Below are 26,516 nucleotides of genomic sequence, written 5' to 3'. Positions count from 1 at the left end.
CCCTCACTACTGGGGCCATTTAAGGAATGAAACAACGTTTGAAAAATCTCTCTTCTCTCTGTATCTCCCTCTCCAATTCTTTCAAATAAATAAAATTAATCTTTAAAAAAATAGTGCTTACTATTTAAAAAAAAGTTTAATTTATGTAATCAAAGGTGTTGCCTAATAAAATTTCCCCAGCAAAGCTGTCAGAGGAATCATGGAATCACATTCGGTAGGAACTCCAGCACAGAGACAAGAAGCCGTATCTGAAGCATTTTATTTGTTCACATTTATCCTATTTGAGGTTAACACTACTTCATTTGACAGTTTAAAAGTCATTCTGTAAACAAAATAGGAAACAAAGCAGCAACAGCTAAAATAAGGATGCGGTGTATAATAAAATAAAGGAATGTGTTGAAAGGAATATTCTGAATAGGCAAAGGAAATGTGAACATGATTATGAATTCAACGACATGGAGAAAAACCTCCCAACATCTGTAAAAAACAAAAACGTAACAGTAAGAAAAAGGAAGCTAGAATTCAAAGTGCAGGTGCGCGAGCTTTGCTTTCATTTCCACATCCACTCGGGAAATAGATAGAACATACTACGCTTTGATATAAAGTGACAAGTTCTGCTTGAAAACATTGAGTTACGTTATCTCGCAGGATTGTTTTCTCAGTTTACATGATCTCTATGTTGATTTAATGATAAGATGGCCATCTACGATACATGGTATAATTTCTTGAATCTATGGAAAGTATGGAAATGGTAAACTTCATTTTTTTTTCTTTAATTGTAGTAACAAGAAGCTGAAAATTCACTATCAGAAGCATCGGTACTTTTACTCTTTCAAAACCCAAATAAAACCCGGAGCGTATCCTGGTCCCTCTGTGATGTGTGTTGCCACATCTGGAGTCCCAGGAACAAAAGACGGCTTCTGTTTCTGGCCAGCTGACATCAACCGTCAGGACAAGTGCTAAATGCAAAAGTGGGATGCTGTCTGTGCAAACTGGTCAAGTCCAAGTGCTGTCTGGCATCATGGAAAGTCATTTCCACTTTCCTAATTGCGTAGGACCCAAATATCTTCCCTCTGAGGGAGAACATTTGTTGAATATGATTTTTGATGAGAGCTTTTATGAAATATTATTTCAAATCTTTAAAAATGTGTCTAATACTTCCTAAAGTGGCATAGGATTTGCCCCAGCTGACACTATCTTTCCCATTTAAGAACTGTCTTGTGTTGTGGTTTTTCATTTTCCTAATAGCCTTAATGATATGGAAAAATCTGAATACACACGATTGCTGTCTTATTTAGCATGAAACAGCACTATTTTTTAAACCATGTATACAGCGCAACAGTAAGGTTAATAAGTTACAATACACACATATCACTGACAGATTCAGCTCTTTTTTTTTTTTTTTGGAATTCACTGAATAAACTGTATTCCAATAAATCCCCTCTCCCCCCCCAAGAGTGTACTGTGCCTACAATGAGGTGTTTAAATATTTTCTCCAACAGCTTTCATTGTATTACATTATGAAAACACGAGGCTTTGGGCCCGGTACTAATAAATATTGAATTTAAAAGAAAGAAAGAAAGAACTCCCAACACAGAGGCGCCTAAAAAAGCCCCCGCCCTTTCCCGCGTGCCTCCAGCAGGTGGCGCTGCCGGCTCAGCCTGACATGGAGGAGATTTCGTAGTCACTGGCCGAGGTGAGAGGCTTGCCCATCATGCGGATGTTCTTGGCGCTGGTGATCCTGGCCATCATGCACACGGGCTTGTCAAAGTACTTCACCAGGGCCGGCTCGGTTAGGAGCGAGGCCAGGAACTGCTCGAAGGTGATGGCCCAGTCCCGGTCCAGGCTGGTGCTCCGAGGCAGCGCGGCTGAGCCCTGGCCGCTGCGCACCAGGACGGTGTCCTCGCCGATGTCCTCGCAGTGCAACTTGTCCTCCTCGTGCGAGCCGGCACTCAGCACCGAGTACGAGGACATGGAGCTGTCGTCATCAGAGGTGAGCATGGAGGAGCAGGCCCCGTTGTCGCGGGGCGAGGAGTCCTCCAGCTTAATGTCCTCCATCTGGCCTCCCAGCGAGTGCTCCTCGCTGTCCGCAGCGGCGGCGGCGGCGGCGGCCAGGCTGGCCGGGAGGGGCTCCCCGGCCTCCACCGCGTACGGCTGCCCAGGGCCCTTCTTGGGGAGCAGCGCGCCAGCCGTGCCGCCGGCCTCCTTGGCGGGCTGGGCGATGAAGAGCTTGCCCACTTCCCCGATCTCCAGCAGGAGGCTGGTCACCGCTGCCGTGGCGTGGTACAGCTCCTGCTCGTTCGGGTCCTCGCTGAACATGTTGTACATGGTCTTGCACAGCTCGATGAACTGCCCCTGCCAAGCGATGTGGGAAAACACTCAGAGTCGAGAAACCAGGTGGGGAGCAGCGAGGCCAGCCCCTCGGGAAGCCAACTTAGCCAGGATCGCTAAAGACCCCGCCCCAGAAGCTCCACTAGCGAGGATGGAGGGCGTGGACAGCACAGTATCTCTTTAGGGCTGTTTCCATTTTTTGCTTTTTAAGTTGAAAATTTCTGAGCCGGCGCCGTGGCTCACTAGGCTAATCCTCCACCTTGCGGCGCCGGCACACCGGGTTCTAGTCCCGGTCAGGGCGCCGGATTCTGTCCCGGTTGCCCCTCTTCCAGGCCAGCTCTCTGCTATGGCCCAGGAGTGCAGTGGAGGATGGCCCAGGTGCTTGGGCCCTGCACCCCATGGAAGACCAGGATAAGCACCTGGCTCCTGCCTTTGGATCAGCGCAGCGGCTGCGGTGGCCACTGGAGGGTGAACCAACGGCAAAAGGAAGACCTTTCTCTCTGTCTCTCTCTCTCTCTCACTGTCCACTCTACCTGTCAAAAAAAAAAAATTTTTTTTTCCACACACCCGAGAAAGTAGAAGCAACAAGATGTGTGCTCTCTCCAAATGGAATATTCCATGGTTCTTGTTTTCTCTCAGGAGGTCATTTTCTCACAACTGAGCACATCTTGGATGCATAAAATCATGCACACACAAAACAGACCCCAAGTGACACTAATTAAGTGCCTCCAAGTCACCATTTTCTTCCCGGGGGTACCTAACTCCACATTTATCTTGTGACTGGAAAGAGGAGCTATATGTTTGAAATGAATGAACTGAATTGTTAAGCATTTACCTGGTTCAGTTTGGGCAAATCCTTTGCATTCTTGGACTTGGATTTATTTTCTGGAGTCCAGAGTCTCAGGTAGTTACGGTTTTCTTGAGAATTTGCCCTCTTCCCTGAAACCCAAAGGCCAAGATGTAAGTGTTCCCGGGCCGAGAAGCCGGGGTCCAACCAGTGAGAAGGTAAATATATGGACGGCAGAATCCGTACCTTTGTCTGGTTTTAGACTCACTGTGACGAAGCCATCGTCCGCACTCTGTTTGCTTCTGCTATCCAAGCCGACAACTACCAGGAAATATGCAGAAGGAAAAAGCAGAATGTTAACTAATACAGCAACAGATGTGTCATGGCAGCAGAACATTGAAGAACCTCTGGGTAGAGGTACCTGAGTCAGCAAACAGAACAACACCGAAAAACAAAATACCAGCACGCATGGTTACATTTGAATTTCAAATAAAAAAATGTAATTTGCTCGCAATAAGTCTATTCTTAACATTGCATGGAGGGGCTGGCGCTGTGGCGCAGCGGGTTAAAGCCCTGGCCTGAAACGCCGGCATCCCATATGGGCGCCGGTTCTAGTCCCGGCTCCTCCTCTTCCAAACCAGCTCTCTGCTTTGGCCTGGGATAGCAGTAGAAGATGGCCCAAGTCTTTGGGCCCCTGCACCCATGTGGGAGACCTGGAAAAAGCTCCTGGCTCCTGACTTCAGGTTGGCGCAGCTCCGGCCCTTGCAGCTATCTGGGGAGTGAACCAGCGGATGGAAGACCTCTCTCTCTCTCTGTCTCTACCTCGCTCTGTAACTCTGTCTTTCAAATAAATAAAATAAATTTTAAAAAAGTTGCATAGAACAGGGGTAGGTATTTGGCACAGCAGTTCAGGCACTGCTTGGGATGCCTGCATCTCATCTCAGAGTGCCTGGTTTGAGTCCGGGCTCCTCCACTTCCAATCCAGCTTCCTGCTAATGGGCACCCTGGGAGACAGCAGTTGATGCCCAAGGACTTGGTTCCCTGCCACCCACATGGGAATCTGGATTGAGCTCTGGGCTCCTGGCTTTAGCCTGGCTCAGCCCTGGCTTTTGGCAGACATCTGGGGAGTGACCCAGAAGATGGAAAATCTCTTTCTGTCTGAAAGGATGCACTGCATGGAACATACTTACCCTAAGCAAATTATTTTTTATCTGAAATTCAAATTTTACTGGATGCCCCATGTTTTACCTGACCACCTTATCCCTAAGTGGAGGACTCATCCAGAATTCTTTCTCACAGTTGGGGCTCACTGTTCAATTAAAAATTAAGGGGATTAGGCCACTTAAACGTAAAAACTGGTGATGCTTGTCCCAGTGATGCGACCGCTCTCCTATCTCTGCTACATGATCATCTCAGCTTTACATTCATGTAATGATCAAGAACTCAATTTTTTACATCAAATTGTTTTTTTATTTAATAGATATAAATTTACAAAGTGCAACTTTTGCATTGTTGTGGCTTTCCCCCATAACCTCCCTCCCACCTGCAACCATCCCATCTCCTACTTCCTCTCCCATCACACTCTTCATCAAGATTCATTTTCTATTATCTTTATATACAGAAGATCAACTTAGTATATATTAAGTAAAGATTTCAATAGACTGCACCCACACAACCGCACAAGATACAGAGTACTGTTCGACTAGTAGTTTTATCGTTAACTCTCATAGTACAACACATTAAGGACAGAGATCCTACGTGGGGAGTTAAGTGCACAGTGACCCCTGTTGTTGATTTAACAACTGACACTCTTATTTATGACGTCAGTAATCACCCGAGGCTCTTGCCATGAGCTGCCAAGGCTATGGAAGCCTCTTGAGTTCACCAACTCTGAACTTATTTAGTCAAGGCCATAATCAAAGTGGAAGTTCTCTCCTCCCTTCAGAGAAAGGTACCTCCTTCTTTGATGGCCCGTTCTTTCCACTGGGATCTCACTCACAGAGATCTTTCATTCAGGTCGTTTTTGCCACAGTGTCTTGGCTTTCCACACCTGTGAAGAACTCACTCTTTGAATGAAATTAAAATCTTTTTTTTTTTTTGGCACAATATTATGTGCTACAAAATTCCTTCAGATGCATAAATTGGCATGTCAAAAATCTGACTTTAAGGAACCCATTTAGAACTCTTTTTATAAATGAAAACAGCACATTACAGAACAGATGACAGCTTCCAAAGGGAGAGGTATGCAGTGTCCTCGGATTCCCATCCAGTTTGTCAGCTGTAAGAGTGCATCCTAGCACTTCTTCAACCTCCCAAAAGGTGGCTGGTTCACTAGATATGACCTTTACTGTACACGGTGTCAAAGTGAGCCCACAGCTTATACGACAGGGTGAAGACAGTGTACTACTTACTGTATACATCACTGGAAAACTTCCCTCTTCTTTATGTTAAAAATTATTTAGGAAACCAATATACTGAGTCCAAGCAGTAAATACTACATAGCCATTTTAAAAACTATTTTCAAACAATCTTTTATGACATAGTAATAGTCTTGCTGGATTTTATGTGAAAAAAAGCAGGATACAAAAACTGAATATGTAGTTTAATCTGTGTGTGTGTGTGAGAGAGAGAGAGAGACAGAGAGTGAGGAGTATGAATAAGAAACTGAAAATATTTCTATACTAATAATTATGTTTAAATGATAAGAGTTCACGATACCTTTAGTTTACTTCCAAAAGTTTCAACACAGAGCAACAATACTGTCAAAATTAGAAAAAATACTTAAAATTGTTATCTATTTTCATCTATTTGAAAGGCAGAGCAATAGACAGAGATTTTCTATTCACTGGCTCCTTCTCCAAATGTCCACAAAAGCCAGAGCTGGGCCAGGCTAAAGCCAGGAGTGATAAACTCCATTTAGGTCTCCCACTAGGAGCCCAAACACTTGGGCTATCATCTGCCACGTCCCAGGTGCATCAGCAGGGAGTTGAGCACTCTGATAGGACGCAGGCATCCCAAGTGACAGCTTAACCTGCTGCATTACAACGCCTGCCCTAGAAAAACATTCTGTAAAACACCTTTCAACTGTATCAAATACTTTCAGCATGTGCCCATTCCTGAAGCATTTCTTTAACAAGAGAACCCTTTTCTGAAAGTGACACTTGGTAATACATCATTAGCATTTTGTAGCCAGAATTTGATTGTTAATGCCATGGGTGCCAGTTCGAATCCTGGCTGCTCCACTTTTTAAAGATTTATTTTATTTATTTGAAAGAGTTACAGAGTTACAGAGAGAGGTAGAGACAGAGAGAGAGGTCTTCCATCCACTGGTTCACTCCCCAGATGGCCACAATGGCCGGAGCTGTGCCGATCCGAAGCCAGGAGCCAGGAGCTTCTTCTGGGTCTCCCACATGGGTGCAGGGGCCCAAGCACTTGGGCCATCTTCTACTGCTATCCCAGGCCAAAGCAGAGAGCTGGATTGGAAGAGGAACAGCCAGGACTAGAGCCAGCGCCCATATGGGATGCCGGCATTTCAGGCCAGGGCTTTAACCCACTGTGCCTCAGCGCCGGCCCCTGCTCCACTTCTGATCCAGCTCTCTGCCATGACCTGGGAAAGCAGCAGAAGATGGCCCAGGTCTCTGGGGCCTCTGCACCTACATGGGAGACCCAGAAGAAGCTCCTGGAAGACCTCTCCCCTCTCTCTCTCTCTCTCTCTCTTTTTTTTTTTTTTTTTTGACAGGCAGAGTGGACAGTGAGAGAGAGAGACAGAGAGAAAGGTCTTCCTTTTCCGTTGGTTCACCCCCTAATGGATGCTGCGGCCAGCACACTGCAGCAGGTGCACTGCGCTGATCCAAAGCCAGGAGCCAGGTGCTTCTCCTGGTCTCCCATGCGGGTGCAGGGCCCAAGCACTTGAGCCATCCTCCACTGCACTCCCAGGCCACAGCAGAGAGCTGGACTGGAAGAGGACCAACCAGGAAAGAATCTGGCGCCCCGACTGGGACTAGAACCTGGTGTGCTACCGCCGCAGGCAGAGGATTAGCCTAGTGAGCCACAGCGCCAGCCCTCTCTCTCTCTTTCTCTCTGCCTCTCTGTAACTCTACCTTTCAAATAAATTAATTAATTAAAAAAAAGACCTCTCTCTCTCTAATTCTGCTTCTCAAGTAAATAAATAAATCCTTTTTAAAAAAGAATATTTTAAGATGTGCCTGGTTACGAAAAGCCTTGCTCCCATCAGGCCCTAACTGCACCTGTTAAGACAGCCCTGCTCTCTCTCCATCCTCCACACAAGGAAGCAGGTTCTGAGCGGCAGGACCCTGCATGTAGCCACTAGCTAACAGTGTGCAGAGCCTGCATTCCGTGCAAGGCTGCTGTCCACAACTTGTCCTGCCAGTCCTGCCAGCCTGAGTCCAGCCCTGTCTCCCTGCTCGGTGCCTCTGGCGCTCAGAGTTTAAAAGCAAGTCCAAGTTATGTTTGCTCTGGGATGGCAGATTTAACAGGCAGACGAACCCAGGGGCAACCCACGTTTACTTCTGGATTTGGGTGAGGCGAGGAAACTGTCCTAAGGATGAATTGGAAGTAAGCTACTTACTGCAGCAGCAGCTGAGAATACTGCTCACAGGAGACAAAACAGCTACGTATTTAGAGATATATACGGTGGGCCTAATCACACAAACACAGACCTGCTAGACACGAGGACAAGGATTGCCAAACTTCTTCTGTAAAAAGCCAGCCAGTAAGTACAATCAACTCCTCAGTATCTGAGGTGCATTGAGTCCAGGACCCCTGGGATACCAACATCCAGAGACGCTCCAGTGCCTTATACATACAAGTCACTGTATTAGCACATAACCCTTCCCCCCGCACGCGTCAAGTCATCTCTGGATGACTTACAACACCTAACACAATGCAAATGCAAGGCAAATCGTTGCTGTTGTTGTTGTATATTGTTTAGGGAATAATGATGAACAAAATGTCTGTGCACGTCCATTACAAATGCAATTATTTTTCAGATAATCTTCAACACACAGATTGAATCTGGGGATGTGGGACCTTCTGAGCTCTGCAGTGCATATGATCTTGGTCTTAACTGCTCGGCTCTGCCACTGCAGCATGGAAATAACCACAGGCCAAACATAAATGGATGAACTTAGCTGTGTTCAAATAAAACTTTCTGTATAGGCATCAAAGTTTAAATTTTCAATACTTCTCACATGGTAAGAGATACTATTTCCCTTTTTAATTTTTAAAAACCACTTTAAAATGTAAAAACCATTCTTAGTTCACAAGTTCTACAAAATAGGCAGTGGGGGCGCTGGCACTGTGGCACAGTGGGTTAAGCCTCTGCCTGCAATACCGGCATTCCGTATGGGAGCTGGTTTGAGTCCCAGCTGCTCCACTTCCAATCTGGCTCCCTGCTAATAGCCTGAGAAAAAACCAGAAGATGGCCCAAGTGCTTGGGCCCCTGCACCCAGGTGAGAGACCTAGAAGAAGCTCCTGGCTCCTGGCTTCATCCTAGACCAGCCCTGGCCGTTGTGGTCATTTGGGGAATGAACCAGCAGGTGAAAGATCTTTCTCTCTGTGTCTTTCCTCCTCTCTCTATAACTCTGCTTTTCAAATAAATAAAAAATAAATCTTTAAAAATGGGTAATGGGCCCAGATTTGGACTGTGGAGCCATAGTCTGCCCACCTGTTAGAGAGCAAGGAGAGATACCAGAGGACAGTTTTTGATATAAAGGCCAGTCCCCATTCTGGATTGCTGCAAACAACAGGACGACATTCGTAATGAGCCTGACCCTAGCAGGGAGAGGACAAAGTGTATGGGTCTACAGGACACGTTTGTTCCAACCCAGTGGGATATAACATGCATGCTCCCTCCCATGGGCAGCTACACCTGCTCCCCAGGAGTTGCTCAACCTACAAATGCAAAGGGAGAGGCCAATGTTGCAGATGTTGTAGCCCAGGGGATTAGGTGGCTGCTTCGGACATTCCCATCCCATAACAGATCCACTCCCTGCTAACACACTCCCTAAGAGACAGCATATGATGGCTCAGGTACTTGGGTCCCTGTCACCCATGTGGGAGGTCCACATAGAATCCCTGGCTGTTCTGAGCATTTGGGATGTGAACCAGTCAATAAAATCTCTCTTTCTCTCCCTTTCTCTGCCTTTCAAATAAACAAACTTTTTTTTTTTTTTTTTTCAAAAAACTAAAGGTGAAATAACATATTAAGCAGCCATACTCACATATTTCTCTGGAAGTATATTTGGGAGGCAAATATTTTCCCAATAGAAGGTTCTGTAGAAGATAAACATAGCATTTTTCATGAGAAAAGCCACCTACCGTGTGTACATTCTGGGGTGATATCTTCAAAGAAGTACTGAGTTGCTTCAAAAGCAGAATCTGGCTCATCCTGATCAGAAGATGGCTCTAGAGAGGGGAGGGAGCATCGTTTTCACATTGGCAGGGTCAGGACTCAGGGCAGGCGCACTTTAACTAATAAAGAAAATGACACTGGGGACAAGGTGCAGTGGGATCACATCACTGAGGGGCCTTGAATGCCCACTGTCTCCAAAACCTCAGTAGCATCTCCTCTGTTCCCAACTCCGCCTTCCTTTTTAACAGTTCTATACAACAAGTGTCCCTTCACATTTTCCTTTTTATGGAAATTTTCCCAAATTCCATGGAATAATGCCAAATGAACTAAACTTGAGAAAACTATACCTTATAAAAGATAATTCCCAAACCTATGGATCACCCTATCTCTACCCATAAGCCAATCATTCCTGTTTTTGTTTTTTAAAAAATATTTGCTAGGTATATCCCAGCCAGAACTAGTTCAGTTTACAACTGAATTCACATTCTACCATCTTTCTCCCTGCTTCCTATTAGAATTGCTCTCCCATGCAGACCTCAGTGACTCCTACACGGATTTTTTTCCCCTCACAATCCTGGTAGTCTGTGGGGGACCAAATGCTATCTATTCTTTCTCCTGTAGATGCCTGCTCTTGTCCACGACCACAACTCATACATCAGACAGACAAGGGACCACAGGATCAAGCCTGGGCTGACTCAGGAACTTATATAAATAGTCCTGATTCAGTTTGTTCTTAGGGACCAATGATTTCATATATCAAAAAGAAGCAAACAGTGTACACCGAATAATAATAATAACGAGATTTCAAGCTAGGTCCTCATTTCAGGTTCACATGCAGCTCTGTGTAGCTCACTTACCAGGCAAGACATGCATCTTGTACAGAAGTTTGAGCTTCTCTGTGAGATCCCCATGGCACGCGGCACCTGGAAGTCACATAAATAGCAATGTGAAATGCACCAGCTTATTGTTCCCCGTGTGGTCTGTTCTTTGCAAATTGGAACTAAGATATTATTTGACAAAAGTCCTGGCCAGAACACACTTGGGTTAGGAGCTCTGGAGCCAGCAAGCTTGGTTTCAAAATCTTTACCGTCACCAACTGCCCTCTCTATACGTCAGCTTCTGCTTTGTAAAGTGAGATGGCAGCAGCATATTCTTCCAGAGGTCTTGACATCAGGAACACAGGAATTGTTAGGAGCAAATGTATTAGTAGACAAAAAACAATTCGATTGCTACCTGGCACATAATAGAGTTATTATTGAGAAAGGGCACACAAGAGGGCCCCAACATCTTGAATAACTATCAGAGTTCAGAAATAATCTTCAAGTATGTTTGAAATCACCTCAAATTACTCATTTTAGTGATCTTTACCTGTTTTTGGGTTTTCCAAAAGTTTCTTCATTTTCACTTATTCTAGCTGCCATTATATTACCAGAGCTTCAAATCAAAACAAGCCTGTTCTTTCTCCTTTCAACGTGGATCTTTATTCCTAGAACCAGACAGTCCTTTGTGCATATGTATTCTCAGGACACCTAGCTAAATCGCTCTCTGTCTCTTCTCTGTCACTCTGCCTTTCCAAACAAGAAAGGGATGGATCAGATTTGGAAAAAGAAGGGCGAGAGGAGCCTTAGAATGTTGGCTGGAAGAACAGTAGGGTATCTTGTCTGACCCATCTCTTCTGCACAGCATGTGAGACAGGAATCTAGCACTTACTGGTACCTTCTCAGACATGAGCTCATTATACCAGAGGCATCCCGCCCCACTGATGTAGTCACTACATGCTACAAGTTCCTCTGTGATTTTCCTATAGTCTAAGGCCTTCACATATATTGTCAACTTTATAAAGTCCATAAACCCCATAAAAACGTGAAAATTTAGGATTATGTGCACAAAGAAAATGTGCACAATCATGTTCAAATCTCAAAGAATCCATGACTCAGAAACGGCACAGAATTCCTCTCCTCCTTGTTCCACTCTCTGGAGCCAGACAGGGCAGGTCCTTTGCCTTTTCCACGCAATAGCCTTCAGATTCCAAGGACAGCTGCCCTGTCGCACCCAAGCTCCTCCCTGCACGACACGTTTATCCGCCTAGGTTCCACATCTCCTGCACTGCCAAGGCTCCCGCATCACGTGACTTCCATCCCTGCCCTATTCTTACCCTCATCCACCCTCACTGTTAACTCCTCAGTCAACATCCCCCTGGACACGGTTCCAGAGCTTTCTGGCAGGGAATGACGGAACGTAAGAACCATACATTTGTAGAGCCAAGTTTTCATTCCACTTCTGACACTCTCACTTCGGAGCTTCCTACTGACCACACAGTCATCCAAACCCCGAGGTGTGTGCATATTAAGTAACAACACTAACTGTGGAAATAATGACGGACATCTATTGGCCCCTCCCCTTGTGTCAAGTGCTGTGTTGGCTGCTTTCTAAGCATCATCTATTTCTGTTACTTTCTCCAGCTCTGCTCCTTAGCTCTGTGCAAAGTTTTTACAATTCCCTTTTGGATGGACAGCACTACAGGAATTAGGAGTTCCTGGAGGAACAGAAAAGATTAGGATAGGGTCACAGGTTAGCATAGGGTCAAAGGGTCTTGAGTCTCGTCTGAAGACTTCGCTTTTTTTGAAAAGTAGAATGTACTTATACACTACATGTATAACTTAAAAATTAATACCTCCTCCACCCCCTCCCCCCAACAAATTCCCCCTTGCATTCTCAACATAGAGTGGCAAGAAAAGATCAAGCTTTTGAGATGGCCAGCCTGCCTTTGAAGCGTGGGTCCAGCCTATATTCACTGTGCTTCTCAACTGAGTTCAATGACAGATCTTTATTTTCTGGCTAACAATTAATGTCTGAGTAAGTTACTTTTCTGAGATTCCTTTTCTTTTTTTTTTTTTTTTTTAGCTGAAAATGAGGATAACAGTAATCAGATAGGTAATCGTGGGGTTTGAATGCCCGTGTCCCCCTCAGATTCATGTGCTGGAACTGAATCCCAACTGTGCTGGCATCACGAGGTGGAGCCTTTGGGAGGCGATCGGCTCCTAGAAGCGCTGCCCTCCTGACGGGTTCCGGTGCCTTACGGGAGAGGCTGGAGGGAGGCAGCTTGCTCTTCCGCCATGTGAGGACCCAGAGGCTCCGTGTGTGAGGAACGGGCCATTGAGAGAAGCTCAACCTGCTAGCGCCTCCAGTGGGACTGTGAACCGTACATTTCTGTGCCTTAGAAATTACCCATTCTAAGGAATTCTGCTACAGCAGCCTGAACTGACACAGGCAATAAAATACTACAGTAGTGGCACAAACTGTGCCTTCAGGGTAACTCGATTCAAACACAAAGTTTGCAAGTTAAACACACAAAAAGCAGCTGGGCAGTGCTATGTAAGCGGTAGCTGGCATGATGAGTGCTGGTGCGCAGGGCTGTTGCATGCGTTAAGCGACACGGAACAAGTTCTAACCACTGAACAGTGCCTGCCCTCGATAAAGGCTGCTTCCTCTGCATTCCCATCCCTTATTAAGCGTACCGATGAGCAGATGAGTTTCTTATGCCTTTTTTTTTTAACCTAAGAGGACTTTCACCATTTTAAAAACCAACTTTCTCTCGTCTTTGTACCTTCCATATTTTAGAGATTTAGGGTTTTCTCTATAACCGTCCTTGGCCTGTGTACACCTCACCCTTCGGCTTTCCCTTGGGCACATCATTTTAATCTAAGCGGCCTAAGGTCACAGAGTGACACAATTACAATAATTAAAACACAAAACAAAACTAAAAACCTGTCTCAGCTCATTTCGGGCAGCCTGACAATGCCTGCTGCATCCACAGCCTCACATCAGGTTGGTCGGGCTCTACTGCTCTCCAGCTATAAATGGAACAAGATGGTCTAAGAATACAGTGCAGTAAACAAGCGGGCCCACGAACATGAGAAGCGGCCAGCCGCGAGCAGCCGCGAGCAGTGCAGTGCAGGTGCGTATGCTCAGGACAGGCAGTCCTTGCGGCTGGCGGGATGGCCAGAAAGGGCCTCCAGGGAGACGGCACAGGGGCTGTGGGTACTCGACCCACTATGAAAACATTATGAAATGTTCTGTGAAATATATGGAAATCATATAAAGTTGCATATAACTGAAAATAGAGCATATGCATAATTGTAGAGTGTGTAATTGCATATGTATGTGTATATATAAACACACATTGTGCATATATATATACACACACACACACATAATTACATATATAAAAAGAAAGCAAACCACTACCCACTTATCACTTTTTCCCTTGTAAATTATCATGGTTTTTGGTTTCAGTGTTGATGTTGGCATGTTACTGTCATGCAACTTCTCTGATAACATACTTTTAACTCCTGTTGTGGCCTATCTAATAGAGAAGGCAATGATGTACCCACATATCCATTACATAAAAACACACTTTATAATCAGTTGGCAAACCTTCACAGCTGCTGCTCTGCCCTTTAGACCCAATCTTCAGAGCAGAACAGGGCTGTGGCTCTGAGGACAGCACTAGGGACCACTGGGGTGAACTCCCCCACCCCAGTTACTGTACTCATGCAATAATATCACATCCTTACTTAGCCCAGAGACAAACTCTCGGAAGTTTATCAGGGAGTCTCCATTTTCATCCAGTAACTGGAACAAGCGGGAGGCCAGCACGTCAGAGTGTGTTCCACAGGCCCAGGGGAACAGAAGAGCAAACATGCCCTTGAACTGCTCGAAGTCGATGCGGTACTGTTCGAGGTAAGGCAGGCTGGGGTCGTGTCGGTCCAGAGCATTGCTGCTCCCACCCCAGTAGCAGCTGGTTAGATGCTCTGCCTGCAAGAGAGAGACCTGTATGATCAGCACCTGCTTTCCCTTGTCCCCAGCCACACAGGTACTGTCAGGTGGTATCCCATCCACAAGCGTGTGTTCCCCCGACTTCACACATGCACAAATGGAGACACGGGATCAGCACGGGAGCTGCGATGGTGAGAATGGAGATGTGGCTCCAGCAGGGAGCTTCTGGTTTCTGTACTTGAGAGCAAGGCAGCCTCTTTATTTATGAGGTCATGTTGCCTCGGGGAGAAACAGGCTTCCATTCCAAGAAGACCAGAAAAATAAAGGATGCAATAGTAAGGCCTAGGACACTCCTCCAACACACACATTTCTAGTTAGCTCTCGGTGGCAGGTGGGGAAGACGAGAGAGGCATGAGAAGCAGGACTCTATGTTTACTTTACTTCCTGCTGTCCTGAGTATCTTCCTACAAGCATGCATAACATCAAAACAGGAAATGGCACTTTCGAGACAGATCTTTTTCTCTTTTGTCTGTGGGTTCTGAGAAATAGGGGAGTCAGCTGTGTGTAGGCCTTCAATTTGGCTTTTGCTTAGAAAAGTTGAAAAGATGACCAGTGTCTTTATCATAATTGTTCACTAGGAATTTCTTAGTTAATAGGGAAGAAGGAAAAGGAGGAGGAGGAGGAGAAGAAGGAGGAAGAGGAGAGAGGAAAAACTATAGAGGGCAACCCAGAAGAATAAAGGATAGTAGCAGCAAGGTTGTCCAGGGCCTTGGGCTGTATTCCTGGCAGCAGTGCAGAGGGAATGGGATGTGAGAGGGAGGGAGGTCCCTGTGGAGGCGGCAGTGGCCTGCTAGGCTGAGCTGTGCTATGGAGCGTCTGCGTGCAGCCCAGCAGGCCTCTGTGGACAGAACGGTGCTGGTGATACACCCCTGGGAGGAGTCGGCTCCGGCTGAGCTGCATCAGCCGATAAAGCATTTCCTAAGCACCCCAGATACTCTGCTCCGGGCCTGCACATGGGCGCAGTCACTCTCACGGAGCTCACCATCCTCCAAGAGGAAGTAAGTCATACTGAGCATTCTCCTTGTTCCTTGTTCCTTGCTGGGACCCAAGATGTGGCGGTGAGGGCCCAGAGACGGGAACAGGAGGACTCACTCTGCAAGAGTGTATGAGAAACTAGGACAGAGCCAGCCTGAAACATAGCTCCTACCACGTCTGCCTCAGGGCGTGGCCTTCCCCCTCTCCCCACCCAGGTTTACCCAGCAACCCAAGCCCTAGGCTCCCCAGGAGGGGGACTGCACCAGTGCTTTGCCACTGCAGGAACAGAGCAAGCAACTGACTTTCTAAAGCATGGGAAAAATCTGGCAGGGAGCCTGACACATACCAATGACTCAGTAAAATGTTTGGGAAACGGAATTAAAGCCAATGCCAATTAAAATGTTCCAAAGACTGAAGAATGAGTCAAGAACTGAAGTTTCTGTCTTGGATCCCACCAGTACCAGGGCTCCTCCCCATCTCTGGCATCAGTCCTGGGTCTCCGGTTCTTTTCAGAGTTGTTCTCAGGATCCCCAGGGGACTCATGTTTGTCAGTGCACCCTCAGGGCAGGGTGTCTGAGTGTAAGAAAGACCTGTTTCTTCAGGCATAGTCTCGGGGTTCCAAGGACATCCCCAGTACCTGAATGTGCACAGACCAGAGAGGGCAGCCATGACAGCCAAGCCTGGCAAGCCATGGCTTCACCATCTCCCGATCTGAAACTTCTGCACAGCCAGCCCAGGTCCGCCTCCTCCTGGTGCCCCTCAAAGTGGGGCTCTTCCTTATGCACAGCCCTTCTCTTGTCTGTCTGCGGTCTGGCTGCCTCCAGGGGCCACTCCCACTTGTGTACAGTGGTCCTAGCTCCCACCGCCCTGGGAAGCAGATTTCTTCCCATCTTTAGCATGCCTTTACAGCTGGATGCACTTTGGATCATTCTTTTTCCTCTTATGAAACAGAGGGAACACCTGCCTGATGGATCGCCGGCCTAACCCTGCATCATTAGTTACAGGTGCTGACGAAGAAAATCTCACTGAGCTGGCCCATGATGGAGACTGCAGGTGCTGCAAGGAGGCTGTAGGAGGCGCTGTTGCCCACACTGCTGTGGCACAAAGGCCGCACTAGGCAGCTCTGAAACAGAGAGCTTCGGTCTCTCTGAGCCTTCTGTCCTCACCAGAATGAGGGCTGGCACCGCACTGATGACTGATCACTATCTATGATCTCAGCACATGTAGGGGACGGAAGTTCACTAGGCACTGGGGAAAAAGAAATCAATCATTAATAAATAAATGGCGGTGCCCTCCGGCCACTAGCAGCCGTCTGGGATGCTGATCTTTATCTCTCCCCCTGTGTTTCCTTGGCTCCTATCTTTGCTCACAACAGCCGCACTTAGCTGATTGTCATTAGAGACCCTGATAAGACTGGTACCTGTATAAAAGACATTTTGCAAACATTTTTTCCCCTGTCAATTACCACACTGTAACCAAAGGTGTTGAGAATGATGGTTATGATGATTTTTTTTCTAGAAGAAAAAAATTACACACTGCTGTGTTTACTGCTATCATACTTTCTTATTAAGGATCAAGGTTGGGGAGAGGGAATGACAAAACAGAAATCCCCAAAACTTAACCAATTTTGCTTTCCCTTGGACACTTAAGCTGTTTCTTTTTTTCCCTCTTGTTCTAGTTCCATGTTATCTTTTCTTAAGGGTGCTTTCACCTTTATATAGGAAAAGAATTTCAGGCAGAATTTAAACTTGATCACTTCTGAGTATTAGAAACATGTTTTCTTCAGGCTTAGGGAAATAGCTAGAATATTATATGGAGGGGAACGGGGCTAAAACATCAACTTAAGTTAGTTATAGGAACACGAGTATGTTCATTTTTCCTGTAAGTTCTTTCATTCTGTACTCTCGGCTCTACCTTGCAATTTACACACGTGGAGGCTGATGCTATCCCTTCACAATTTGACAGAAAAATCAAGAACTGGATTATCATGGTGAACTCTTCTATTCTCTTGGGCACTACCTGCCTTTGACACTCACCTTGAAAAGGGCGTAAAGTTCTTCAAGCTCATCGATGGTAAAGGAAGTTTCTGTCACAATGGTTCGAACCTAAATGAATAATAAGTACAAAGAATTGCTCACAAACTCAAATACGTGTCATATGGGTAAAGCGCCTGACGTCATCCCCAGTCCTGTCAGGCAGGAGCTCAGGAGCTGAGCCAGGGTGCCGGGACCTGGTCAGGTGCAGCTTCCCAGGGACTCACCACGTTCCGTTTCGTGGTGTCCTCCAGCGTCTGGATCACTTTCAGTCTCTGTTTGAATCGCATCTGCTCAATCAAGTCAGCCCGGATGGTTCCAAATTTCTGGAAAGGAGCAATACTGGTATTTTTGAAAAACATCTGGCTGATGTGCAGTGCCGCAGCTGCAGAATGGTTCATCAAAGCACTTGGGCAGGTGACAAGGCAGCTGAGACTACCCTTGGCCTTAGTGCTTTAAAGCCATTTAACAACCATAAAGAGATAGCCAGGAATTCCCACGCATCTCTGCAGCTGAACTAACTTTCGGAGTCCAGAGTGTCTTCCGTAAGTGAACAGTTCGTCCAGAGGAAGGTTTGCATGACAATGTTTATTTGCAGGTGAAACAACGCTTCAATGCGAGAATTTCCTTGACAAGAAGAGAGGGGGTCTCTGGTCCCAGGCTGACTGCAGACGAGAAGGGGCGCTCCCTTCCCTGCTGCTGAGCTCTAGAACTCAACAGCATTTGTCCATCTAGCCCAGAAATCCACGCTGTGTGCCTCTAGATGGAGACGCTGTGAGCCAGCCCTTTCATCAGATTCCAAAAGCCTAGCAGTGCCTCCAAGTGTGTGCAACTAAATTGCAAATCCAAGTGAGTCTTCCCATTGGAGGGAGACAAGGGTTATGGCAGGTTTTACACCTCTTAGGGAAGCAAAAGAAAAGACAAAGCAACTCTACTGAAAACATGAAGCTTAGACCTACAGTAGCAATGACTGCAAAGGTCAAATGCATTTAAAGCACAAAGGAAAGCTGATTGACAACACCAAGTATTGGTGAGGACATGCTGCCCAAACTCCCATAGACTGCTGGTTCGGGAAATCTGGCTGGCTGGATTGACTAAATTTGAACACAAATTCCTATGATCAAGATATTCTACTCCTAAGCACATACCCCAAGGTAAAGTGTCTGTTTTTAACCAGGAGATGTAACTAGAATATTCATTAGTGACACTATCAGCCAAAAGCAAGGAACTACTGAACGTGAAGCAGACACATAAAAGGTGTACTCTTGGGTTCTGACTACCAGAAAGGAGTGCCCGGGTCAAAACACACTTCCCCCAATGAGCACACAATGGATTATGATGCAGCAATGCAAACACTGTATGCTGAAACCTCACAATCATAATACCGAGCAACAGAAAACCACAGCTGCAAGAGTACTTGCTGTACATTTCAATTTATATGAAATTCAAAACAATGGATTCAGATAACAAATCAGGCAAACCCAGCGCACAGTGTTAAATCTGTCATTGTCCACCCACACCATGAGAAGTTTTCAGACTTCTTTGTCTTCCAACACCTGGGTCCTAGGGATGCCCAACCACTTTTCAACACCTCTACTTTATTAGAGAGCTTGTTAAAAAAATTTTTTATTAAGTTTTGTGTGTGTGTGTGTGTGTTGTTTTTTAAAGGCAGAGGCAGACATAGATCTTGCATTTAGACAGACAGGCACAGACAGATCTTCCATTTACTGGTTTATTCCCCCAAATGCCTGCAACAGCCCGGGCTGTGCCCAGATTGAAGCTGGGAACCCAACACTACTTGGTAGGGATCCAAGCAGCCCAGCCACTGTCTACTGCCTCCCAGGGTGCACATCAGCAGGAAGCTGGAATCAGAAATGGAGCCAGGCCTAGAACCTGGACACCCCAATATGGGACGTGGGCATTCCTAGTGGCACCTCAACTGCTGTGTTACACATCCCCCATCTCTACTTTTTTATAAAGATTTTATTTATTTATTTGAAAGTCAGAGTTACACACAGAGAGAAGGAGAGGCAGAGAGAGAGGAGAGAGAGAGAGAGAAGTCTTCCATCTGCTGGTTCACTCCCCAATTGGCCGCAACGGCTGGAGCTGCGTCGATCCAAAGCCAGGAGCCAGGAGCTTCTTCCGGGTCTTTCCATGCAGGTGTGGGGGCCCAAGCACTTGGGCCATCTTCTACTGCTGTCCCAGGACATACCAAAGAGCTGGATCGGAAGTGGAGCAGCCGGGACTTGAACTGGCGCCCATATAGACTGCCGGCACTGCAAGCGGTGGCTTTACCTGCTACACCACAGTACCCCCCCCCCCCACTTTTCCACCCTGGTCCTAGCCACTAGCCTCCCTGAAGCAGCCTCTAACTGATCTCCTTGCTTCCTTGAGACACTGTGCCTTTGATTCCTCCCAGCAGTAAGAGTGACCCTCCTCCAGCTGCAGCCAGATAATGCTACTCTTCCACTTAAACCTCCAGTGGTCTTCCCTCTCCCTCAGGGCAACAGGTATGCAAGGCTTGCAGGTCCTACATGCCTTGCCCACCTCCCAAAGCTGCCTCTCTGCTCACCCCCTTCTCAACCTCTGCAGCCTCCAAGTCTTTTGGCTGCTCCAAAGGCACAGGCTGTGGGCTCCGTCCTCACCCAGCACCCAGCCAGCTGCACCTGCTCCCTGGGCTGCACTTCTCTTGGGCACCCATGCACTTGCTCCCCCATGACACTCTGTCTGCTCAATGTCACCTCACCAGAGACACGAACTTGGGAGGAATAGAACCCCCGCCCTTTGCCCCTTGCATTGCAGCCACCGCCAGAGACTGTGTCTACCAGACTCGAAGACAGGGCTAAATCCGTGCACATGCTCAACACACACCTGCTGAATACCGAGTCCTGGTGATCGTCCCGGGAAACAAGTCCTCGTCTTACGCCCTATTCACAGATGAGCAAATGGAGGCTTAGCAAACATCAGTTTGATGCAAAGACTTGTTCAGTCACTAATTAGCTAGGTGAGTGGGCCATTCAGTCCAGCTTTCTAACCCTCAGTTTCTTTCCCTGTGAAATGAGACCCTGAAACTGTCCTAGTGGGACTGCTGTTAGAGACAAAGGTAAGTCCATGCCAAGTACTGAGGAACACGACTCCTGTTCAACACCGGCATGGTTACTAAAAAGAGCCATTTGCAGCCGGCGCCGCGGCTCACTAGGCTAATCCTCCGCCTTGCGGCGCCGGCACACCGGGTTCTAGTCCCGGTTGGGGCGCCGGATTCTGTCCCGGTTGCCCCTCTTCCAGGCCAGCCCTCTGCTGTGGCCAGGGAGTGCAGTGGAGGATGGCCCAGGTGCTTGGGCCCTGCACCCCATGGGAGACCAGGAAAAGCACCTGGCTCCTGGCTCCTGCCATCGGATCAGCGCGGTGCGCCGGCTGCAGCGCGCCAGCCGCGGCGACCATTAGAGGGTGAATCAACGGCAAAAGGAAGACCTTTCTCTCTGTCTCTCTCTCTCTCTCTCTCTCTCTCACTGTCCACTCTGCCTGTCAAAAAAAAAAAAAAAAAAAAAAAAAGAGCCATTTGCCCCCAGGCCCCCATTCAGAGAGCCCATGCACTGGATATGTAATTCAGGCCTGATCCTCAGCCAGGACTCAGCAACGCGCCACAGGCAGAGGGCAAAGGCCCTTCCCTCTGCAGCAAACTCGGGCTCCAATCCCTGCCTGGCTCTTTCCAGAGGACCTGGGAGGAAAGTGAGCAACGAGAAGACCACAAGTATGGGCGTCTGTCTCCTCCTGCCCTTGAGAACACTGACAGATGAACGCTCAGAGTAGGACAAATACTGGCTCAGCACGTCCTGCAGGGGCCCGAGTCTGGATCCCATGCCTTTCCCCAGCATTGCACATTTCAGGTCCATGACAAGAACTAATGCCCCATGTACCAACAATTCCTGCAGTGCTGGGACGGTGGGAGCCTAGAATCATTTTACTATATTTATCTTTATTTATATATATTTTATTATATTTATCTTTAGTTGACATATGTGATGCTTCAATATATATATTCCCGAGTAATGTTCAAATCAGGATAAACATATCTGTCTTCTTAAACATTAATCACTTTTATGGTAAAAACAATGCAAAGTCATATTTTCTAGGTTTTTCTTTTGAGAAAAATATGTAGTACCTTATCTACGGCCACTCTATTGTGCAACAAAACCCCAGAATTTCTTTCTCCTCAATTTTCTAAAATCCTGCCCTTCTTAAACAATAAACAACATTATTCATCTTCATTTATATCTCTTCCACCACTCAATTCTTATCTGAGTGTTTCTGAGGCCTGTTTCTAATCTCCCAACCTAATTTCTAACATTTTTATGAGCAAGCAGGCAATTTTCAATGCAGGCAGTGACTTCTTTTTGCTGTTTTGACCAGCAACGAGGTAGGCAGCCCAAGGTTTCCTCCCACCTCCACCCGCCTGTCTGCAGAGGTTTCCTTTCTTTTCTACAGACTGGGAACCCTGAGCAAGGAGCTCAGACAGAGGAAGGAGGTGCAGCTGAGTCTGTCTCAAGAATAAGTTCCCTGGGGGCTGGCGCTGTGGTATAACGGGTAAAGCCGCCACCTGCAGTGCCGGCATCCCATATGGCCACCGGTTCGAGTCCCGGCTGCTCCACTTCCCATCCAGCTCTCTACTGTGGCCTGGGAAAGCAGTAGAAGATGGCCCAAGTCCTTGGGCTCCTGCACCCATGTGGGAGACCTGGAAGAAGCACTTGGTTCCTGACTTCAGATCGGCACAGCTCTGGCTGTTGCGGCCAACTGGGGAGTGAACCAGCAGATGGAAGACCTCTCTCTCTCTCTCTCTACCTCTCGTTCTCTCTCTATGTAACTCTGACTTTCAAATAAATAAATAAATGTTAAAAAAAAAAAATAAGTTCTCTGGCCTCTCACTGTCCTGCTATCATTCCTGAGTGAACTAGAGCTCCACGACCCAGGCTGGCACTCCCTTTGGTCTGCCTCAGTTTTCAAAGCTTACACTGAGTTACTGGGAAGACAGGGATGGACACAGAACAGACACAGATTTTAGAAAGAGACAAGGGCCTTGCTCAGTGAAGTGCAACAGGCTCCTCCACCCTAAGCCCTCCAGAAGGGCCGTCATTGATGTGTTCAGATGCTACAGCTTAAAAACAGCACAACAATGAAATTCAGCTGAGGTCTTAGGTCCACACAAAGACGTGAAAAGTCTTCCCAACCAGAGGGAAATTTACTGAAATTAAAAGAAGCCACTGTTTCTAATATCCGAAGTCTACGGTTTATTTCCACTTCTAAAAACACCTAAGATGAGATCATCAAATTACACTCAAAGATGGTTCCTTAAATGTCTCCCTAATTTGGAGGGCACATATCCCCCCACCCCATCCCCCGTATACAGAAGAGCTCATGACCGTGAAGCACCACTGACACCTGAGAGTCCTTTCTTGAATCAGAAAATCTTCAAATACTGAAGGTAGTTAAGAGGGCTCTGCTGCCTTCAAGAGTGGGTGGGAGAGAGGACAAAGGAAGGAAAGTTGAGTCTCTGGAGGTACAGAAAAGCACACCCCGAGGCAGAGACCAGGGGCGAAAGATGGATTCTCAAATACAACTGAAGGAGCGCCCCAAGAACTCCACCACCCCTTCCTCCACGATGCAGGTTTCTGTCCGCAGGGGTGAACTTGGGGGCTGGGTAGGGAAGGGACGGATGTTCAGGGGCCGGAGATGGGAGGGAAAGGAGGGCAGAGGAGGCAGAAGACACAGAGCAACGAGGACAGGCAGAGAGGGGAAGACCCTGCACGTCAGGGGTTCACACCGCTGAGTGGGCTGCCTCTCTAGGGGACTCCAGTCCTTAAGGAAGCCTCTACGCACGACGACTCTTCCCACGGGACACCTTCATAACTCTGCCAGGAAGCAGGCCTATCTCTTATATTTTCATACAACACTGCTATTTTCAAAACCTAGGCATTATGTTTTATGCTCCTTGAGGTCTCATGTCTTTTGTAATGATTTGCCAAAACAAATTAAATAAATAAAGGGGAAGGGAGACTAGAGAAGCAGTCACCATAAGTGAAAATTCAACAATTACAAAAAACGCTTTGTCAGCTTCAATGTCAAGCATATCGTGTGAACCAACTATTAGTTATGGCTTGGACATGGTGTGCGAAACCTAAGGAATAATGGGAAGTACCCGAGATGGCCAGACTTGGGATCTGAATCCCAGCTCCCACACGCTGGGCACCCTGGGGAAGGCCTCAAGTTCTCTGAGCCACAGGTCTATTATCTGTAAAGGGGGCACTACGACACCAACTGCTTCGCAGCTTGAGATCACTCACTTTGATGAGGCATGAAAACAGTAAGCGTGATAATGCCCAGTGTCCAGTTGTTACTTAGGATTCATCTTAAAAGTTGGCCTCGGGGCCGGTGCTGTGGCGCAGCGGGTTAACGCCCTGGCCTGAAGCGCCAGCATTCCATACGGGCCCGGTTCTGATCCAGCTCTCTGCTATGGCCTGGGAAAGCAGTAGAAGATGGCCCAAGTCCTTGGGCTCCTGCACCTACATGGGAGACCTGGAAGAAGCTCCTGGCTCCTGGTTTCGGATCAGCACAGCTCCAGCCATTGCGGCCAATTGGGGAGTGAAGCATCGGATGGAAGACCTCTCTCTCTCTTTCAGCTTCTCCTCTCTCTGTGTAATTCTGACTTTCAAATAAATAAACAAATCTTTTTTAAAAAAAGTTGGCCTAAAGCAGAAATTATACACAGGAAGTCAGTAGGTTAGAAAGTCATGTGTACCATCTGGACCAGGGAGCATCTTAAAATCTAGGACAACTTGGGGCCAGCGTTGTGGCGTAGCAATTAAAGTCACTGCCTGTGAGGCTGGCATCCCATACAGGAGTCGGTTTGTATCCCAGTTGTTCTACTTCCGATCCAGTTCCCTGCTGATGGACTGAAAAAGCAGTGGAAGATGGCCCAAGTGCTTGGGCCTCTGCCACCCACGTGGGAGACCCGTATCAAAGTTCCTGGCTCCTGGCTTCAGCCTGGCCCAGCCCTGGCGGTTGCAGTCAGGTTGGGGAGTGAATCAGCAGATAGAAGATCTCTCTCTCTCTCTGTAATATGTTCAAACAAATAAATAAATCTTGCAAAAAAAATTAAAAATCAGGACAACTCGAATGAAATCATGACTTTCAAATTTTCCTGAAAAGTTAGGTGTCTCAGTAGGCAAAGGGACTGCTCACACTGGAGGGGTGGGGAACCTTTTGTCTGCTCAGGGCCATTTGGTTATTTATAACATCATTCACAGGCCATACAAGACGACTAACTGAAAAATCAGCCTGCAATAGATGTACTGAACTTCAGGTCCTGGCCATGGTTGCTTTGGCAGCCCAGACCCAGTGACTTTGACAGTCTCACAGGGCCCGTGGGCTGGATATTCCCCAACCTGGTTCCCCAGGGCCCACCCTTTCCTACCACCCTCACCCTGCCCCCTTGCCCTTGGCCTTGCTGCCCGACTCCCCGGTCATGTGGTTTGCGTCTCTGCTCTGGAGCCCTCTGTTTATGCCTCGTTCGTGGAAGGTCAGCCTCTAGACAGGAGACGGGCTGCTGAGAACTGGGCAGCGCGGCGCGAGCCTCAGATTTCACATAAACCGACGAGCCTCAGCGTCCTCCTCAGCAAAAGAGGGAAAATGATCCCTGCCCCTCTGGCTTGCTGTAAGAAAGCCATGCACTGTGTAGGGAAAGCAACTCCCAGGCGGCTGTCACCATCCCTGGTGCTGCTGACACGAGAAGGAGGGGAGGGGAGGAGGAGAGGGAAAGCACACGGCTTCAGATCAGGCCAAACTTGCTGATATCATAACTGAGGCTCCGCCAACAACCGCTGACAACTAATTTACAGCTTGCATCAAGCAAGCAAAACTGAATTTGACAATCAAAGCTATGGATGAGGGAAACGCGTCATGTCCAATAGCCTTCCCTGGTAGACAAGTAATGAAGAATTCACAGGTGCACTCTCATCCTGTCAAGAGCTTGCTTTAGAATACTCCAAGAGGGGTGCGTGTAGTGAGTGCGCCCCTTGGGACACTCACATCTCATATAGGAGTGTCAGTTTGAGTGCTGGTTACTCTGCTACCCTCCCAGACTCCTGCCCCTGTGGAAGCGGTAGATGATGGTCCCAAGTGCGTGGGCCCCTGCCATCCGCGTGAGAGATCTGAATGGGAATTCTGGCTCCTGATTTGGCCTGGCCTAATCCCAGCTGTTGCAGGCATTTGGGAAGTAAACCAGAGGATGGAAGGATGGAAGTTTGAGCAATCTCTTTCTCTCTCTTCTGGTGTGTGTGTGTGTGTGTGTGTGTGTGTGTGTCTCCTCCCCCCTTGTGTTGCTCTGTCTTTCAAATAAATAAATAAATATATAAATCTTTTAAAAAATCATTACAAGAGGCCGGCGCCGCGGCTCACTAGGCTAATCCTCTGCCTGCAGCACCGGTACGCCAGTTCTAGTCCTGGTTGCCCCTCTTCCAGTCCAGCTCTCTGCTGTGGCCCGGAGTGCAGTGGAGGATGGCCCATGTGCTTGGGCCCTGCACCTGCATGGGAGACCAGGAGGAAGCACCTGGCCCCTGGTTTCGGATCAGCACAGCGTGCCGGCCATAGCGGCCATTTGGGGGAGTGAACCAACGGAAGGAAGACCTTTCTTTCTGTCTCTCTCTCTCTAATTCTGCCTGTCAAAAAAAAAATTCATTACAAGAAAAAGTAAGAATTACTATGATACAAAGATCAAGAAAATATTGATAATCAGTTTGTTAAAAAGAAAGGATCTTACAAATTCTCACTATGTGTTGATAACGAATGCCCAGGGCTGAGCCTAGTCCCAGGCAGAAGGTGGATTTATGAACTCTTAAAGATTTTTCTTGAATTAATGAATAGACAAATGCTATCTCTTGCATCTCTTGGGTCTTCCCCCAACAAAACTGCAGTATTTTCTTTGCTTGTCTAATCCTTCAGCTCTCACCCTCTCCAATCTGCTGCACAGTGAGCAGAAACAATGTACCTAAAGAAAAACCCTCTTTACTCTCTAGTGGCCGTTAGGTGAGGTGCACCTGCTAACCAGCCTCCATTGGGCCAATTAACCTCAAGACCCTACATCTATGGACAATTCCAGCTTAAATGCTGGGTTGCTATTACCTGG

At 47.3% G+C, this 26,516-nt stretch overlaps 1 protein-coding gene across 1 annotated transcript in view; it reads right to left on the bottom strand.

Annotated features, from left to right (window-relative positions):
• Positions 1–242: 242 nt before the first annotated feature.
• Positions 243–26,516, bottom strand: part of TBC1D9 (TBC1 domain family member 9) — a 123,752-nt gene continuing 97,478 nt past the window's right edge. Inside the window, exons 14-21 of the mRNA XM_002716945.6 lie at positions 17,566–17,664; positions 17,342–17,410; positions 14,069–14,309; positions 10,349–10,414; positions 9,458–9,544; positions 3,365–3,439; positions 3,167–3,270; positions 243–2,355 (exon numbers count right to left, since the gene is read on the bottom strand). Coding sequence (XP_002716991.1) covers positions 1,657–2,355; positions 3,167–3,270; positions 3,365–3,439; positions 9,458–9,544; positions 10,349–10,414; positions 14,069–14,309; positions 17,342–17,410; positions 17,566–17,664 — 1,440 coding nt within the window. The 3' untranslated portion in view covers positions 243–1,656. The remainder of the gene's footprint in view (positions 2,356–3,166; positions 3,271–3,364; positions 3,440–9,457; positions 9,545–10,348; positions 10,415–14,068; positions 14,310–17,341; positions 17,411–17,565; positions 17,665–26,516) is intronic.

This window comes from Oryctolagus cuniculus, chromosome 8 (assembly GCF_051225735.1).
Source record: "Oryctolagus cuniculus isolate XC-2025 breed Fujian yellow rabbit chromosome 8, ASM5122573v1, whole genome shotgun sequence".
NCBI classification, from domain to species: Eukaryota; Metazoa; Chordata; class Mammalia; order Lagomorpha; family Leporidae; genus Oryctolagus; species Oryctolagus cuniculus.
Note: the sequence above shows the minus strand (reverse complement) of the source record. Positions and strands in the feature narration are given on the sequence as shown.